Here is an 18,512-nt window from a genome sequence, read left to right on the forward strand (position 1 = left end):
ACATGGATATCTTTGCCCGCATTCCAGAAAGCTTTAGTCACCTGTCAAAAGCTGTGTGCACAATATTTGTTGAGTGAGATGGTCTGCACAGGGAATCAGGCTGCTAATCACTGTTTTGTTGTGTTGTAAAGTACTTTGAGAATTGCCTGTAAAAAAAAGTTTAATCCTGGAATAAGGGACATTCAGGATTGTATGGATTATTAAATATTATTATCACATATGTTGCCTTATCTGTTTTAAAGGTTTTCTTTGCTGTATGTGGCTGCATGCCATGTGTGCAAGGTAAACAAAGGGGCTTGTAAGTAAAAATTATTTGACTTTAAATACTTATGTTCTGTATGAACTGGGTTATGTGATGGAGACCTTTTAAAACCTCAAGAAAAATGTTTAGTTAGATCTAGCAACTGGATTGTATTTCCTTGTCTAAAACAAGTGGGTGTTGGAAAGGGTGAAATAGAGTAATAGTAGATGTTGCAATGGGAATCAACAAGCAGAAATCCTAGCATTTTTCAGCTCTCTTTTTTTTCTTGCTTTACATAAATTAAAATACTACTTTATGAAGATCTAATTTTGTTTAAAAGTAGGCGGCATAAGATCAATTATGTACAGTACAATAATTATTGCTGAAGAAAAGACCTGTGAACTTGTGATGTTTGTTTTTGCTTGTATAACCCTGTATACAAAATGGCTCTTTTGAAACCAGGCATAAATCCACAGATGATGGATTAATTTACTGTGGAATACATAGTAGTTTTGATTCATCATACCTGTGTCCATTGCAGAATAATTAAATTTCTGATGTTAATTTTAATATTTAACAAATTTTGCATAGAAGACTTGCTACTAAGTGCTATGGATGATGTGTAAAGAGATTCTATATTCCTTAAATGCCAAACTTCTGCTTTTATCAAATTTGATTTCTGCTAAAAATTAAGATAACTTCATATTTAATAGAAGCTGAATAGTGTGATAGAACTAGGTGAGAGTAAGACTAGTTGACTAAAGTTTTGCCAGTGGTAGACAGTTATGTTTTTCTTGGCTGTTTTAAAAAAAGAAAAACAAATTGTAAGTCATGTTTCCTGTTCTCCATTTTAGACTATGGCATAAAATATGTAAGAGATGTCAGTCCCAGTGGTGTTGGGGACTCCAAGAAAATATACTACCAGCTTAAAAGAAAGCTTGTTGGAACTGCATACTCATTTCTTGTTCTTTATTGTTTCAAAGTATTCTTCAACTTGCTAGCCAGCTAATAAGGCAGCGTTTTATTTTTTTAATTGTATTTGTGGATTTTTGTATTATTTGAATAACCTTGAGAGTGATGTTCATTATTGCCCCAAGAAACATGTCTGAATATACAGCAGTGGGTATGTTGCAAATCTTTTTCAACAGGGATTAGTAATTTTGAAGTTATTGCTGGATATTAAACAATGCTCTAAAAGATATCTTTACATAAACACTAATAATGGAGAAATCTGACTATTTTAAAACCTTGAATCACCATTAGTTTACAGTTTTCAAATGCTTGCCATCTTATAAGGTCTGCTTAGCAACGAAATAAACATGGAGAGAAATCTTTCTGCTTGAACTTCTAAGGCTGAAAACACGAGAAATGCCCTGTGCTTGGAAGCTATTCCAGTCAAATTCTGGTAATAGTGTTGACGAGTGAAGTTTTCAAGGTTATTAAAGCACTTCTGGATTTCACCTCTACCTTTGCAACTGTGACTATGAAATTTAGTAAAAATCTGAAATATTGTTTTCATTTAGGAAATAGTTCTTATTTTCCATTTACTTCCACAGATGCTTCCACTAATAACCTGACTGGCCTGCAGGGTGCTGTATGTAGGTGTATTGGGGCAAGAATTTAGTTAGGAACATTTCAACAACAGAAGATGTAAATGAAAAGCATGTTTTGGTCAGTTGTAAAAATACATGTTCAATACTGTACTTTCAAACTAATTCCAGTACCTGTTTAAATCTTTCATGCATCACTCACTCTCCTTTCTTCTAGTTCTTTTAGAAGGAAAGTTTGAAAAAAACTTTAGTTTTATTTGTTTGAAGGCTTTGTAATGTTTAAAGAAGGAGAAAGAAAATATTAAATAGACAGTGATAGGCCTTATGCAATATAGATGGACTTTTTACTTGATATTTACCAGTTGGTCTAAAATAGTTGCATCTTTCTATCCCAGGCTCCACTTGGGACTCTCAGTTGCAATGTATTTTTCCATCTACCCTGTGAAGAAGTAAGACAGAGAGAATTCCTTCCTTCTTTTGGTATTTTATGTCTATTTAGAATGATGGTACGATAGATCTTAACTAGACAAATTGAACAACTACTGTGTGAACTGGAGATATAGTTGGGAAGTTATGGAGAAAGCACGACTGAGCCTGAACAGACTAGGATCTCAGTTTGCAAAGGGCATGGATTCTTTATTTCTTTCAGCTGTTGTAAAATACATTTAGAGATAATGTTCAGGTGAAAATAAAAGAATTAAAACTGTGAATGTCATGTTTTTAGATCACATCCTTAAATTCTGCAAGTGTTTGAATGAAGAACCCCAGAATGCTTCTAAAATTTATAGCTGATCTCCTGAGAAATGTTTGGAATCATTTTCCTTTGTGAGGAAATATTCCCCTCAGCCTCTTAAGTATTTACTGTGGAATCGTGTATTGTCAAAGTATCTTTAGTCCATTCTAGCTGCTTTCTGTGTTTGGCTTTCAGTTCTCAGCATATCTCGGAGTGCTGTTTTGACAGTGTTTTTTTCTATCTGTGGTGTAGGCCTTTTTAAAACAATGACTGTCTGTGCCTATGTTATCGTATGGTAATTAGTATTGTGTTATCCTGGATATTCCAGATATCAGAAAGCTATATTAAGTCACTTGATCTATTAACAGAATAATTATCACTTAGAAATGTCTTCTTCCCCTCTTTGGTTTCTCTGCAAGTGTAAAGTACAACTTGTGTACATGCAGTTGTGTAAAGATATAATTTTATGTTTGAGTGACCTGCAACACTCCAAGACTGCACTGCTCTCTTGGAAACATAGGGCTGTTGCTGATATTTATGTTGTGTTATTGTGCCTTCAGAACTGTAAAATTTTGTACCAGAGACAAATGTTTTAGCAGTTGTACTACTGAGGTTTTTTTAGTGAAGCTGCTTTTGAAATAGAGCGTAGGCTTGATACGTTAGGTATTGTTTGGGAGTACAAGGATATTTGTTTTATGTCTATAGCCTATGAAACGGTGAGCGTCTTCTTTGTTCATGGTTATAAAATGGAAAGAAAGCAAATTCTGAAATGAAGGATCCTTAAGGTAAAAGGCCACGTCAGTTACTTTTCCTTGTGATTTATGCTTCAAAGGCATACAGCACAGTGTAAGTTGAAATATAGATCAGAGTGAGAGACCACCTAGGAATTCATTAATGCCTCAGAGAAGATGTCCTTTACCTTTGTTGTGTAAGTGGGGTTTGAGGAATTGTCATGCAACTGTATTTACCTGCTTCTTCAGCAAAATTGATATTAGCTGAGTGTTATACATAATAGGATACAGCTAGCTTGCCTGTATTTCAAATTCCAGGAATTCTGAATTTATCCGTTGCACTATCCCATCCAGTCATGCTATTATAGGACACGTACTGATGAATGTCATCAGTGTGTTAAATTAATCTTGTCTGCTGTTGTTGCTCATCTCCTCAGAGAGGTGAACCTGTGTAGTGCATACAGTTACTGTTTGCAGTGGTCAGATGCAACTGATGCAGGGTGCTACATTGAGTTGCTTTGTCACCCTTAACTGCAACAGAGAACCCCACTTCATGCAGAACAAGAGGTATGAAGAACATCATAGCTTTGATCTAAGCAAACTGTATGCAGGCACGATTATATCAGGTGAAAAGTCTTTTATAACTGTTACTTTCCTCTAACCAAACTGTCATGTTGTTTTTTCACTATTTGGGATTCATTTCATGCTTTTTCATTCCATGATTGGCTGGGCCTTTGTTTTGTTTTGTTTTGTTTTGTTACTTGACTCTGATTTATGTAGTGTTTGGAGTCATGGTTGTCCTTTGGGTTCTCAATTTTATTTGGAAGCATTACATTTTAAAATCTAAAAAAAAGGTATCAACACATTTTATTTTAAATGCTTCATATTTATAGTTCCCTAAAATTCTGTTTTCTTTATCTTCCCAGTCAAATGGGGGCTTGGAGGGAACACACAGACATTTCTAATGCCAATGTTTCAGATTAAAAATATTTTTCCTCCACCAAATGCTAACAGCTGGTTGGCTTTGTTTCCCAGCTGAAGATGCAAAGTATAGTATATTCATTTTCCTACCGTTGCCAAATGTTAATGGATCAAGCTCTGCAAGTTCTACTTTGTAAATTCTGTTGTAATACTAATTACGTTTTAACTACATTTCTGTGAGGCTTTTCACAACTCCAGTCAAGCACCTATTACCCCATTTTGCAGATAAATAAACAGAAGGAGAAAGTGGTTGAGAGGTGCTTTGTGTTGATTTAAATGACAATGAAGATAATCAGCATTGCTGTAAGCCAAGTATTATTCAGGCAACTTGAAGTTGTGGCATTCATGAAAACAGGTTTTGTAAGTTGTGCTCCCACGGGATAAACACCTAACCTTTGTTCCTTTCCTTTAGTTTAAGTTAATTTAGTGTAAACACTATGTAAAAGCTCTTCTTGTCATGTTGAAATGATAGCAATTGAATATTGAAATCACTGTCATCTTTACTTTTCACCAGTGGTGGAAAATGTGTAAACACTGTCTTTTGAGAAGGAAGGCATTTATAGCAATCTTTATCAAAACATCAATTTTTGTAATGCTGTGAGTGGACGACATTATATACAATGACAAGTTATTTCTGAACTGAGTACAATATTGTATAATAACTCTTCTGTTTTTCACCATCTTGAAGTACTCAACAAAACTATCTTGCCATCTTAGTGAATCTGTCATTTTATTTTATTTTGAAAATAGTTTTATCATGTCTGGCAGTTAAAGTGGTATTGCCTTCCTATACATAGTCTGTAATTTTTATGTTTTGGCATAAAAGCTGAGGTAACTGGTGCAAAACATGCAAAGACTCATGAGTTTGTAAAGTAACAGATGGCAGTTACGTTCTCATGGAAGTAATTATGCGCTGCTTTTTTAATTGCATAAAATCGGTGTATTGGTTTTGATTTAATACAGTAGTCTTGCTAATGATATATAGATTAGTGTCTCATGTGTTATAAGGCTGAAAGTTAGTTTGTTATCGTGTGTTATGCAGTGTGATGGGGTTCAGTTTCAGGAATGCCTTAAGAATATGCTCTAAAGAGAATGCTCTCTACACCGATTGCAGGAACTATGTTAACTCCTTTGCCATATGGACTTGAAATTGCCTTGGGTAGGCAAAAGAAAAATCTATATAAATGATAACTCATTTAGTACTCTGTGGTTTGTGTTTGTGGAAAACAGAATTCCTCAGGATCTTCTAAAGGAAAACAGGAGTGTGCCAAAGGTAATTTCAGTGTTGAGTGTTTGCGTATGGTAAAATTACACTTAACAGACGTTTGTAATTTTTGCAGGTAATAGCTCTAGCAGATGCAGCACAAGAAAATCAAGCCAACGTGTTCCAGGCATTCACAAAGTTGAGAAGTGCCACCCATCTGGTCATTATGCTGATTAGTTTGTGGCAGAAGCTCAGCACTGATCAAGTTGCTATTCTGGAAGCTACATTTTTACCATTAGCAGAAGATACACAGGAGCTGGTAAGAATCTGCAGGAGCTGCTCAAAAAAATGCCAGTTGACAAAGCTTTAGGTGCTTAAATATTTACGTTAAATATTTGAGGTGCTCTAAATATTTCCCCATGTACTTTGCTGAAGGCTGTCCTTTGAAGTTATTTAGTTGCCTTACTAAGTAGGTGTTTGATACAAACTGTATTGATTTCACAGGAAAGTGGGAACGTAAAGTAGGTTATGAAATGTTTCATTATAATATATGGATGATAGGTTTTAACTTCCATTTAATCCTTCCTTATCAAGTCAAATAAGAGTGTCTTACATAAGTTTAGCTGGCTTTAGCTTCTGTGCAGTTGTTACCACAAACAGGATAACCCAGACTTTTTGAAGACTCTGGCATAAACGTTATGTAGTATGCATACATGTATACTTAAGTGCACACATTCCAATAGTACTATCAAATATAGATGTGCACACACACTAATACAGTATATTTAATCTATTAAGCATTTGCCATGCTTTGTCTTCAGTCTTCAGTGTTTACACATTGGTTAATATAATGGATGAAAGTTATAAAAAGAAAATACTATGAATGGATAATGTATTCTCCAAACCATCCCCTTGGTAGTCCTGCATTGTGCAGGTATCTTGCAAATTCTGCTCTGATTTAGTGAGTGTGACTATGTGAGATTGTGCGCAAAATTTGGAGAATGGCCCAAATGTAAAGAAAGATAACGCTGTATTCTATCTTCACCTAAGGTCCCTAGCTGAACACTGCTTCAGTTGAATTAAGGAATGTTCTAAGCATAGAACAACTAGAGTTGGTCTTCAGTTAATTTCAGGTCCAGATTTTTTGGCTGGGTTCTAGAACCAAGTACTTAAACATAGCATGCTGCAGTTAGAAGAGAAAAAACCTCACTTTAGTATATCTGAACAGTTTCTTTTGGGTATCTGAACTATTAGGTATGAGTTTCCACAAATGATTTCTATAGAATAAAAAATAAGAATTACTGAAGTACACATTCATTTTGCTTTTTGTGTTCTGATCAGGGGTTTTGCAGTATACAGTGAATCCAGATTTTGTTACGTACCCAGAATACTTAGAATGGTTTGTGGCCATTTAGAAAGCTTGTTCAGGTTTCCAAGTGAATTGAAGATCATCTGCAATTTCCACCTGGGAGGGAAAAAAGTGTTTTGGCATTTTAAATGATATTGACCCATAGCAGGCAAAGCAAAACAGTTTTATTGAGATTCGTGTTGGATTTTTTCCTTTTAAAACTTAAAAAACAAAGCTGTACAATTGAAGAGTATGCATTCCCACGAATGGAATTGTAAGAAAGTTCGTATTAGTCTCGTGAAAGCCCAAACAACCATTTTTTGCATGACTGACTTTTATTTTGCCACAAGGAACTGCATTGCTTTGACACATGTTTTGATAAAACGTTGTGAAATCTGTTGCATATCCTATAATACAGGATATATCTTCAGTATATATGCTGATGTGGTTTTTATATAGCAGTTAACAATATTCCATGTTAAGGCTGTAAGACCTCACATAAATATTGTAAAGATATACATCCTGCAGAGCAGCCAGGATTAAAAATGTAAACTGGCAATAACTGGAGGTGGAAATGGAAATGAAACCTTTATAAAGTACTGCAATACATGCCATATTGAAGTTGTTATGGTACCACAGAAATCTGAATGTAATTTAAGGAGAAGTTTAGGCAGGAAAGAGGAAAATCTTCTGGCATACCAATGATATTTACAGACAGAAGCTCCTAGCTAGTGTTCAGGTTTCCCTGCAAGCAGCTAAGAGGAACACTGGTGAAAGAAAATACTCTGAAGAATTTTTATTTACTCTTCAAACAATTCTGAACAATGATTTGTTCTAATTTTATTTGGAGAGAATGTGTTATAAGATGGTTTGGATGCAGTCAACGTCTCCAGAACATTTTCTGCCTTGTGAACATTAAACTGTGGAAGTGTTTTTTTAATTAAAGGGAAATGTTTAGAATATACTGTTACTGTAAAAAGAAATGCTTCTCTGGCCATTATTCTTATACATGCCATTCCATTTGGAACATACTGGATCTTGTTTTCTTGATCTGGCAGTTGCTTCAGTTAGATAAATAGAAAATAGAAAGTGGCGTTTTGTGTTGCAGTTGTCACCATTTCTTTCTCAGACTGCTAAATGGTTTCTGTTGCTGCAAACTTTTGTCTAAAACATGTAATTTTTTTTTCTCATCTATAAAGATATAACAGAAGTAATACTGTAAATATGTGTATTTCCTGGGAATAACAGCTATTTGTCATATTTGATTTCCAGCAGTAAACTTCTAACTAGCACCTCAATAGTATTGCTTTGATTGCACTGACTATAAAGTGGTTGCTCTTGTGCAGTATTGGAAATACAAGGACAGTCCCCCTTTTCAGTGAGTCTTTCATGAATTCTATGCAGTCTGAGAAGTATAATGCCAGAAATTGAATGAGATCTCTTAGGTCTCTGCTTTTGATCAGTGGGATAAATAAGCTAATCCTTCTGCTAGTGAAACCATTAAGAAAGTGATGCCAAAACTGAATAAAAGTTAATCTAATTCACATTGACATTGCGTGTAGTTTTGTTCCAATGTACTGTGTTACCGTGGGACTAAAACTCATATTCAAAATATAGTTTATATTGTCAGTATTTCAGAGCATAGTGTTACAGCTCCATACTAACTATGCTTAAAAATGTATAACGGTTTTGAGTCCTGTGTTTTGCCATCTGTTGAAATAGATGGTAGAAAACTAATTTTTTTGTTGGACAAAAGAGTCTATGATTGCAGTAATAATATTAATGATTTATCAGAAATATTATTGCACAATTCATTTTCTTATGGAGAGTTGGTGACTGTTCTGGAAGACTAATGTATCTGTTATTGGCTTATAACAGGGACTGATGAAATTTTGAATACTATAAAGCCTGAAAAACAGAAAAATCAAGAAAAGATCAAGGAACATTTAAAAGGATGGTTTGTCATTGAGTTTACTTTACTGAACTGAGTTATCTGGATGGAAAAAAGATATCTGAAAAATGCTGAGTTTGTGATAAAGCATGTGTTTACAATAGGAAATCCTTTTGGGAAAGGGGGGAATTTATCCAGACTAATTAAAAGTCTTCGAAGAGTTGATGCTACATGTGGTAGTTTTAATATAATGGTTGTATGGCATCTGGATTGACTGATGACTCCTATATCTGATCATTAAGTTCGTAATGCTTTCTTTAAGATATTACAAAGGGAAAAAGTGTCTATCAATACCAACAATCTAACTTTAGGACTGATGCAGGGCCTTTACATTAATTGTAGCCATCAATAGTGTCTTTGCTGAAGAATAAATATTTTCATAGTTCTCATGATGTTACCAAATAATGGTATACAGGTGTTTCCTTGCTCAGAATCATCCCTTCCTTATTATAGTCACATTTGTGATACTATAGTTAGCAGTAACAGCTATAAAACGGACAAAAAAATTGAGGCAGTATATTTTCATCTCCTTTTATTTATGTTTGGAACTGTACCAACCAAGTAAATGTCTATATTTGATCTCAATTTCTTATTGAAGTTGTAATTTGGAAGAAAAATAATGAAGGTAAAATGCATATTTTTTATGGGACTCTATGATCTAGTGCAATTAACTTAAGTTAGTGACTTTAAATTTACTACTTCACAGTGTTGATTAGATAAAGTAGAAAAATATATGTTAAGGCAATTATAAGAAAGACATTGTGTCAGAAGAAAATCATGAAGTACCTAGTCAAAGTCATAGGATTGTCTGTGGTTTGTGTGAGAAGATGATCTGAATGTAAATCACCAGAAAAAGAAAAGATCAATCACTGGGGAAAGACTAGATAGCCTGCTAGGTTTTATGTGTGATAGCAGATGGATTTTACCGTAGAGTTCTTGAGTGAAGTAGAAAATATTCTTTTGCGGAAAAAATCTTTTACTGAGTGAAAGTTCTCAAGATTAAAGGGATTTCTGTAATTCCAGGAGGCTTAATTCTGTCAAGACTGACAAGAGTCAATTTTTTCTTGATTTTTTTATTTTCTCATTAATTTTTAGTGCAGTTGAAGCATTGAGCTATTCATTATGTCTTTAGTGATGTATATTTTTTTATACTCTGCTTGTTGTTCTAACCACTTTTTGCATTTTTGAAATGCAAAGATCCACCTGTGAAAAGGCTTGTGGTGATAGGACAAGAGGGAACGGGTATAAAGAGAGGGGCAGATTTAGGCTTGATGTAAGGAAGAATTTCTTCACCCTGAGAGTGATAAGACACTGGAACAGGTTGCCCAGTGAAGTTGTGGGTGCCCCATCCCTGGAGGTGTTTAAGGCCAGGTTGGATAGGGCCTCGGGCAGCCTGACCTAGTGGGACATGTTCCCATGGCAGGGGGGGTTGGAACTAGGTGATCTTTAAGGTCCCTTCCAACCCTAACTATTCTATGATTCTATGAAACAGCCTGAAATATTTTTAAAAAGGCTGAAATATTTATATTTGATGGTTTGCCATAGGCCAGTACAAATTATCATTTGATATTTTGTAAATACTTTTAAAATTTCTTAAACAAAATAAGAAAACCTCGAACCTCAATAAACTAACACCACCCCCCTCCTCACCTCCCCCGAACCAGCACAAGGCAACAGGCAGTGACAACTGGTAACTTGGAACCAGTTTTCCTTACAGTTGTATTCTGTAGGTCTGGGAACAGATGAGTTTATAGCAGATGCATTATTCCCTCCCCAGCCATCCTCTTCCTCTTTCTGGAAACAAGTTGGATAATACAGCTCAAAATAAGCCTTTTCCCCCCCTGCCCCCCAATCTGGGAATCATACTTTACATTAAATGATGTTCATTGTCTTCTTTAAAAAAATCAAAACTAATACACAAGTCGTCTTCCTGTTGGAATCAAGGTTGTGCAACAGATCCATTCAGAAAGACTCTTCTGGTACAGCTGATCATCTAAGTCTAGTAAAAGTGTAAAAAAATAACCAAACAAAAACTAGTGGGCTTTAAGAGTTGGTCTGTGTAGTCTGAAGTTTAGACTTGGTTCAGGGCAGCACAGGATTGTCAATTGAAGGGAAGATGAAGGTGAACGAATAATGAATAAGATTCCCACTCCTGTCTGGGCAAGGAAGGTCCAGTATGAGGGACAGAGGTTAAAAATGGAGTAATGTTGCCTGGATCCTATCAGCATCCTTTGCCTAGGCATGTATATGTGACCCAAACTGGAGAGTAAGAAAAGTAAGAGCATGGCTCAAGTACCAGCCTTTTTGGTCCCGCTGAGCACTTTGCCTAGTAGCCTGCTTTCAAGAGACTAGAGAACACTGGAGACGACAAGAGTAGGTGCTGAGAAGGACATGTGGTTGTCAAGCCACTAAGTCACTGCAAATTGGCGTGTGACCATTTCTCCTTTGCTTTTCCTTGTGATGCCTTAAAAGCAGGGCTTCAAACTCTTTGATTACTTGTCAATTTTATAATGTCTAGAAACAAAAGATCGAATGTTTGAGTTAAATAATTTGGGGGAAAGAAGGGCCAGATGATGATCTCACCACAACTTTAAGCACTGTCACAGTTTGTTTCAATGCTTGTGAATCATTCTCTTCCTGCACTCAATTTTATTTACTGATAAGACAGTGGGTTATGGCAAACATAGCAAGTTGGAGGCAAGTTACATCACTATCTCGTGGTCTTCATCTGTTCCTCAGTTCATGTGATTCTTCACAATTAATTGTGTGGGTGGAATAGAAAAGTACCGGTGTTTTGTAGGTCCGAGAAAGAAAGGCTTAGTGTGCTCTGTTTATGTATCAATTAAAAGGACTAGCAGGAGAAGGTCTGCCTGGTTATGATTTGCCGTTTTTGCAGTGGCTGATGAGAATATGAGATTTTTATTTTTTTAAAAGGTTCACTTCTGCTGGTTGGAATAGTACTGCTTTTCAAAAAAAAAAAATTTCTCTTTTTCTTCCAGGTGGCACAAAAGTATTAAGCAAAATCATGCAGAAATAGATTTTGATGTGCCTTATGAATTGAAAAAGTTTCAAGGACGGAAAGAATCATTGTATTCTTGTCTTGTTTAATTGTATCCCTGGAACATATATGAAGCCCAGAGCAAGTGTTCAGCCATGGTATAAGCCTTATGCTAATGGAGAATCTGACATATCTGTTGATTAGATGTATTTAAAAAGAAGTTTTGAAAATTAATTCTGTATTTATCTTGAGCTATCACCTTGTTTATTCTGCCAGGTTAGAGATACTGAAGTTCATATTCAGTGGGCTGTCTCTCTTGTGAGCAGAGGCCTACTTGGGGATTTTATTTCTTAGAGTAAATTAATCAAGGTAGAACAGTGTTCTGCCGTGAATAGTTTTGCCTCCAGCATGTATTACCTCCTTGAAAACTAACTTTGATGTTCTACAAAGTATAACAGTTGTCCCAAAAGGCATACCCTTTGTTTGATAGATAAAATCAGCTGCTTTTATCAGACATCTTTCTCTGTGTAATGTTGTGATGGGGACTAAACTTTATCTTTGTTAGGGTAGTGTTATCTATCTAGTTCAGATATAAAGAGGGGGTAAAATATTTTAATGTAGTAGTAATTACAAAATATATGCTGCATACCAGGAGTTCAGATCAGTTGTCATCTAAACTGCTCAGTGATGAGAGTGATATATTAGAATCATAGAATCATAGAATAACCAGGTTGGAAGAGACCCACCGGATCATCAAGTCCAACCATTCCTATCAAACACTAAACCATGCCCATTAGCACCTCGTCCACCCATGCCTTAAACACCTCCAGGGAAGATGACTCAACCACCTCCCTGAGCAGCCTGTTCCAGTTCCCAATGACCCTTTCTGTGAAGAATTTTTTCCTAATGTCCAGCCTAAACCTCCCCTGGCGGAGCTTGAGGCCATTTCCTCTAGTCCTGTCCCCTGTCACTTGGGAGAAGAGGCCAGCACCCTCCTCTCTACAACCTCCTTTCAGGTAGTTATAGAGAGCAATGAGGTCTCCCCTCAGCCTCCTCTTCTCCAGGCTAAACAACCCCAGCTCTCTCAGCCGTTCCTCGTAAGACCTGTTCTCCAGCCCCTTCACCAGCTTTGTTGCTCTTCTCTGGACTCACTTCAGAGCCTCAACATCCTTCTTGTGGTGAGGGGCCCAGAACTGAACACAGTACTCAAGGAGCGGTCTCACCAGTGCCGAGTACAGAGGGAGAATAACCTCCCTGGACCTGCTGGTCACGCCCTTTCTGATTCAAGCCAAGATGCCATTGGCCTTCTTGGCCACCTGGGCACACTGCTGGCTCATGTTCAGTTGGCTGTCAACCAACACCCCCAGGTCCCTCTCCTCCAGGCAGCTTTCTAGACAGACTTCTCCTAGTCTGTAGCACTGCATAGGGTTGTTGTGCCCCAAGTGCAGGACCTGGCACTTGGCCTTGTTAAACCTCATCCCATTTGACTCAGCCCAGCGGTTCAGCCTGTTCAGATCCCTTTGCAGAGCCTCCCTACCCTCCAGCAGATCAACACTTCCATCCAGCTTAGTGTCGTCTGCAAACTTGCTAAGGGTGCACTCGATGCCTTCATCCAGGTCATTGATAAAGACATTGAACAGGGCTGGACCCAGCACTGAGCCCTGGGGAACCCCACTTGTCACTGGCCTCCAGCTGGATTTAACTCCATTTACCACCACTCTCTGGGCCCGGCCATCCAACCAGTTTTCCACCCAGGAGAGTGTGCGCCTGTCCAGCCCAGAGGCTGACAGTTTCTCAAGCAGAATGCTGTGAGAAACTGTGTCAAAGGCTTTGCTGAAGTCCAGGAAGACCACATCCACAGCCTTTCCCTCATCCAGTGGTTGAGTCACTTTGTCATAGAAGGCGATCAGGTTAGTTTGGCAAGACCTGCCTTGCGTGAACCCGTGTTGACTGGGCCTGATCACCCGTTTCTCTTGCATGTGCTTCATGATAGCACTCAAGGTCACCTGTTCCATGACTTTCCCTGGCACTGAGGTCGGACTGAGAGGCCTGTAGTTTTCTGGGTCCTCCCTGTGACCCTTCTTGTAGATGGGCACAACATCAGCCAGCCTCCAGTCCAGTGGGACTTCCCCAGTCTTCCAGGACTGTTGGAAGATGATGGAAAGGGGTTTGGCCAGCACATCCGCCAGCTCCTTTAATACTGTTGGGTGGATCCCATCCAGCCCCATAGACTTGTGGGTGTCTAGTTGGGCTAGCAAGGCTCTGACCACCTCCTCTTGGATTATGGGAGCCTCATTTTGCTCCTCTAGCTCCTGGGTTTGTACACAGAGGGAACGACTTTCTTTACAATTAAAGACTGAGGCAAAGAAGGCATTAAGTACCTCAGCCTTTTCCTCATCCCCTGTCACTGTTGTTCCTTCTGCGTCCAGTAGGGACTGTATGGTCTCCCTAGTCCTCCTTTTATTATTTATATATTTATAGAAGGATTTTTTGTTATCTTTCACAGACTTTGCCAATCTGATTTCTAGTTGAGCCTTAGCCCTTCTGATTTTTTCTCTACACAGTCTCACTTCTCTCCTGTAGTCCACCCAAGAGGCCTGTATTATTGTATATGTTGTAGTGATTATGACAATGTTGTTCATCAAAAGGTCTATTTTCTGGTTTGTTTTCTGATTGTCTCACATCAATTCAAAGCTATAATACTATTGTAAATACTGTAAGGTGTTGTTAGTGTCTGGTTAAATAAAGCCAACCATGTATTGTGGCATTTTCTGGCAAAATATGTTAAAGATACTCCCGATAATTTTATGAAGCTTTCTATTTATATTGAACATATAACTAAAATTAAATTAAAAAGCTAAATCAATAATTATTTTCAGATCTGACGTTTCTGTCAGAAATGTTTGATAGGTTTTGAATTTGATGATGGTTGTTTGTGGTTCTAAATTGCTGTCATAAGGTAGCATTTTTTAGTCATTATTAGATAATTGTTCACATTTTGTGGTTCTCTATGATCTGTCTACTGGAATTTACACAGATATTGCTAGGTAGTGCGAGATGATGTCATGTGAATCCTTTTAAAAGATCCCAGAAAATAACTCCTCCTCCTTCTTCAATGACCTTGCTGTATGCAGAGTTCTCTCACATGTTCTCATTCTTCTCTGACTGCAGTTGCTGTTGCACAGGTTTCTTTCCTCTTCTTAAATACGTTATCCTAGAGGCGCTGCCATCATTGCTGAGGGGTTCAGCTTTGGTCAGTGGCAGGTCTGTCTTCAAGCCAGCTGGTATTGGATCTGTTGGACATCAGAGAAGCTTCTAGCAGCTTCTCAGAGCAGCTGCCCCGAAGGCCACGCCCCTCAACTACCAAAACCTTGCTGCACAAACACAGTAAAATACTTTAGAAGTAGAAAAGGCATTTGGTCATAAGACAAGGCGGCACAAACAGTGAAGGTGTTCGTGATCTTTGCCCAAGCTAGTCTCTCAAGCAAAACCCCAATAATTCTAATAGAAGCTTGAAAACTTTCTATCCAAGTAAACACGCAAGTCCAGTTTGCCACTGTCCTCATTGTCCTCACCTTTGCATTTTGGGAAAATAGAAGTTCTAAAATTTGAAGTAACAGAGCTGAGTTGAAAGTTAATGGTGTGTACATCTGAAGCACTGCAAGAATTTAAATACAAAACAAGGTTTTTGTTAAATTGCGGGGTTTTCTTTTCAGAGCTAAAATGTTTGAGTGGGCATGGTTCCATATTTCACAGATTTTGGAAACACAAACACATTTGCCAGGCTTTCATAGCATCTTATGTTGGTAACCTAATAAGGGATATCGTAATAAAAGAAGTCCCTCCTCAAGTGTATCACTGATATGAAAATAAAATATTGGCTGAAACACAGTGAGGTGCCTCAGAAGCTTTGTTTAGCATATGTTTCCTCTACTTTTTTTATCCAGAGTAAGTATAGCAAAGTCTAATTCCTTTTTCTCATATCTAAAATTATCTTGCTGAACCTCACTGCGATAGAACTGATGTATGGCAGACCTGCTGTTGCATGTATAGCATTCTTCAGCAGGATTCATGACTCCCAATGTGTTCATATGCTTGCAGACAGCTTTGACTGCATCTTCAAGACCCAAACAGCACCTCAGTTTTCCTAGCTAGCTGGTGAAAAGTTTTGAGGAAAAAAAAGGTGAAACATGAGATGATCTCAGTGCTCAAAAGCAAAACAACAGACTTCTGAAGCTGGCAACAAAGAAGCCAAACCACTCCATTTACATAACGCAGACAAGAGGTTCTTTCATCACTTCGAAGAGAGGGATTAATGGTTATGAGAAATTAGGTCAAAAAGAAAATTAAGACAACAAAAAACCTTCAAAAATTCAGAATTCAAGAATGGCTTTTACAGAAACCCGTGATGAGAGTATGAACTTCCATGATTCCATAGAGGATGTATTTGTATAACAACAAAGTGCTGCTAGAGGAGTAATCATGCAATTAGAACTTACCTGATGAAAAACATGTCCTCTTCTCGGCCTCTTACCCACTCTGGCTTAAAGATCTTCATAATTTTCACAACAAAATGATAGAAAGAGTTGTTAGGCCACACTTTGTATTGTTCCAGTTTTGAGATATGAGACAATTTGAAAGAGGAGCAATATGGATAAATTATTTGTCAAGAAAAAAATGCTATCTAATTCTAGTCTAATTCTGACCTAATGATAACCTAATGTTGAAAGTCTTTCTTTACAAATGGAGAACGTCTTATCCTAAAGGACACAGCCTGTGTGAAATTTTGGCTACAATAATCAGAGTTAATTGTCCATTGAACAAAGTCCTCCAAAAGCTGTTGGTCTTTATTTAGTATAGAAGGGCTCAGTAGTTTGCAAGTTGTACTTCAGAGGATAAAATACTAGAGAAACTGGCAAGTGTACTTTTCAGAGAAGAATCTGACATAGATTTGTGTCAGGTGAAGTTGCCATATATCCTAAGTAAGCCTAAGTATAGGCTTACTGAGCAGGACTCGGAATGAGAAGTTCTTGTAGAGAGTTGTTTATGCTGCTGGAGTTTCTATTAAATAAATATTTCTACATTGAATGGATAAAGTTGCTGTTTCAATTGTCACTGGCAATTTCAGCACAGCTGTGCAGAAATGACAAGTGTATTTAAGACAGACATTTTAAAAAAAACCTTATTCACAAAGGATTTTATCTAAAGCTGATTTTTGCAATCTACTCCTTCAGAATGTGTGATATTAATATTTGAAACAGATGCTCTGAAGTACCTTGAAAATAGTTGCTAACACAAATAGCTATTGTTAAATAGCTCTTCACAGATGTGTTGTGCTATACTCAGACTAGTTCAATAACTATTATAAAGAAGTCCCCTACAACTTCCTGTATAAGTCTTGATTCCTTTCTATACTTTGTTTGGTTTTGTTCATAGACTCTTTAACCTTTTATACCTTAAATATCTGTTGTATCAGGATCCCTACAGACCCTGATTGATCAGGAGAATGACAGATTATGGTCAGAGTTATCAAGATGTTACCTTTCACTTCCTTAGATTTTGTGTTTGTCTTTTATTCCTGATGTTTTAAATAAACTGTAGTTTGTTCAGAGTAGGCAATATGGTAAGTCCAAATCCTTAATGAGATTTCCATGTCTATAAAGTAGCTCTTGACAAAAGATTAAGACATCGGAGTGCCGTCTCACAGGTAATGATGTTTTTCTGCCAAAAATTCTTCACTTTGATTAAAATTAAATTGATTCATCTGCTGTTTTGAACTCTTACTCTAGAACCTATGTATCTTGTTAATTGTATTCACTTTAGTTGTTCTGTCTCTTATCTTGTCTTGGGTATTGAGCTATATCTTCTCTCTGATATTACTTTCATCTATCTGCAAATTCCCATTGAAGTGGAATTATTTTAAATGCTAATAGAAATAAAAATTGGATGAGTTACTATTATGGGTGTCATACATACTACCTGATTTAAAGGAAGAGATGATTAAAGAGAGCAGGATTATTATGAGAATTTCAGTTGGCACATTTTGTATTGTGTGCTCAGTACAAATGTCCCTCTTAGTTAATAGACTTGGAATGTATTTAAGCTTGAGTCATTTGTCTGGATTTTCATCAGACCTGAATTGCACCGATATGCAGGATTTTACCATTTCCCTGCTTTCTAGGTGTTACAGTGGTAACTCTTTGTTACTTATATAAATGGAGATTTTGGGGGTTTTTTGTCTTTTGTTCTGGTTTTTTTGTTTTTCCTACAAAAGGGAACTGTGGAAGATACTAATCTGTGACTGAGCTTTGGAATGCATTTAACTCTTTTTATATTGTTACAAGCATAATTCTTCAACTAAGTCATGTGCATCTTAAAAGATACACCACGTCTTGAGACTGTTAAAAATTTAATAGATTAAGACTTTAGTAATATTTACTGCATTTTTTTTCCTGAGTGCTATGCAGATATAGAGTCTATTTGCTTGGCTGTTTGTTTGTTTTATTCAATCTCTGTTCAGAAATTCTCCTAAATGCCTCATAAATTAATTTTTAGCACTGATTTTTCAGGGACATTCATGAGGAAAGTTTGTCAGCTTCATTGCTGGCAGAATAGGCAAATGTTGCATTCATGGCTTCTGTGGCCGTTATTTCCTTTTCGAGGCAAATAAATTAATAGAATGCTTTGGGTTGGAAGGGACCTTAAAGATCATCTGGTTCCAAACCCCCAGCCATGGACAGGGACATCCCACTAGATCAGGCTGCCCAAGACCCCA

The 18,512-nt window shown here is 37.1% G+C and overlaps 1 protein-coding gene across 1 annotated transcript in view; it reads left to right on the forward strand.

The window, feature by feature from the left end:
• BBS9 (Bardet-Biedl syndrome 9) overlaps nucleotides 1-18,512 on the forward strand; it is a 308,094-nt gene that overhangs the window by 138,473 nt on the left and 151,109 nt on the right. The window contains exon 20 of the mRNA XM_069859823.1: nucleotides 5,577-5,759. Coding sequence (XP_069715924.1) covers nucleotides 5,577-5,759 — 183 coding nt within the window. The remainder of the gene's footprint in view (nucleotides 1-5,576; nucleotides 5,760-18,512) is intronic.

The sequence above is a fragment of the Phaenicophaeus curvirostris genome, chromosome 6, assembly GCF_032191515.1.
Source record: "Phaenicophaeus curvirostris isolate KB17595 chromosome 6, BPBGC_Pcur_1.0, whole genome shotgun sequence".
NCBI lineage: Eukaryota > Metazoa > Chordata > Aves > Cuculiformes > Cuculidae > Phaenicophaeus > Phaenicophaeus curvirostris.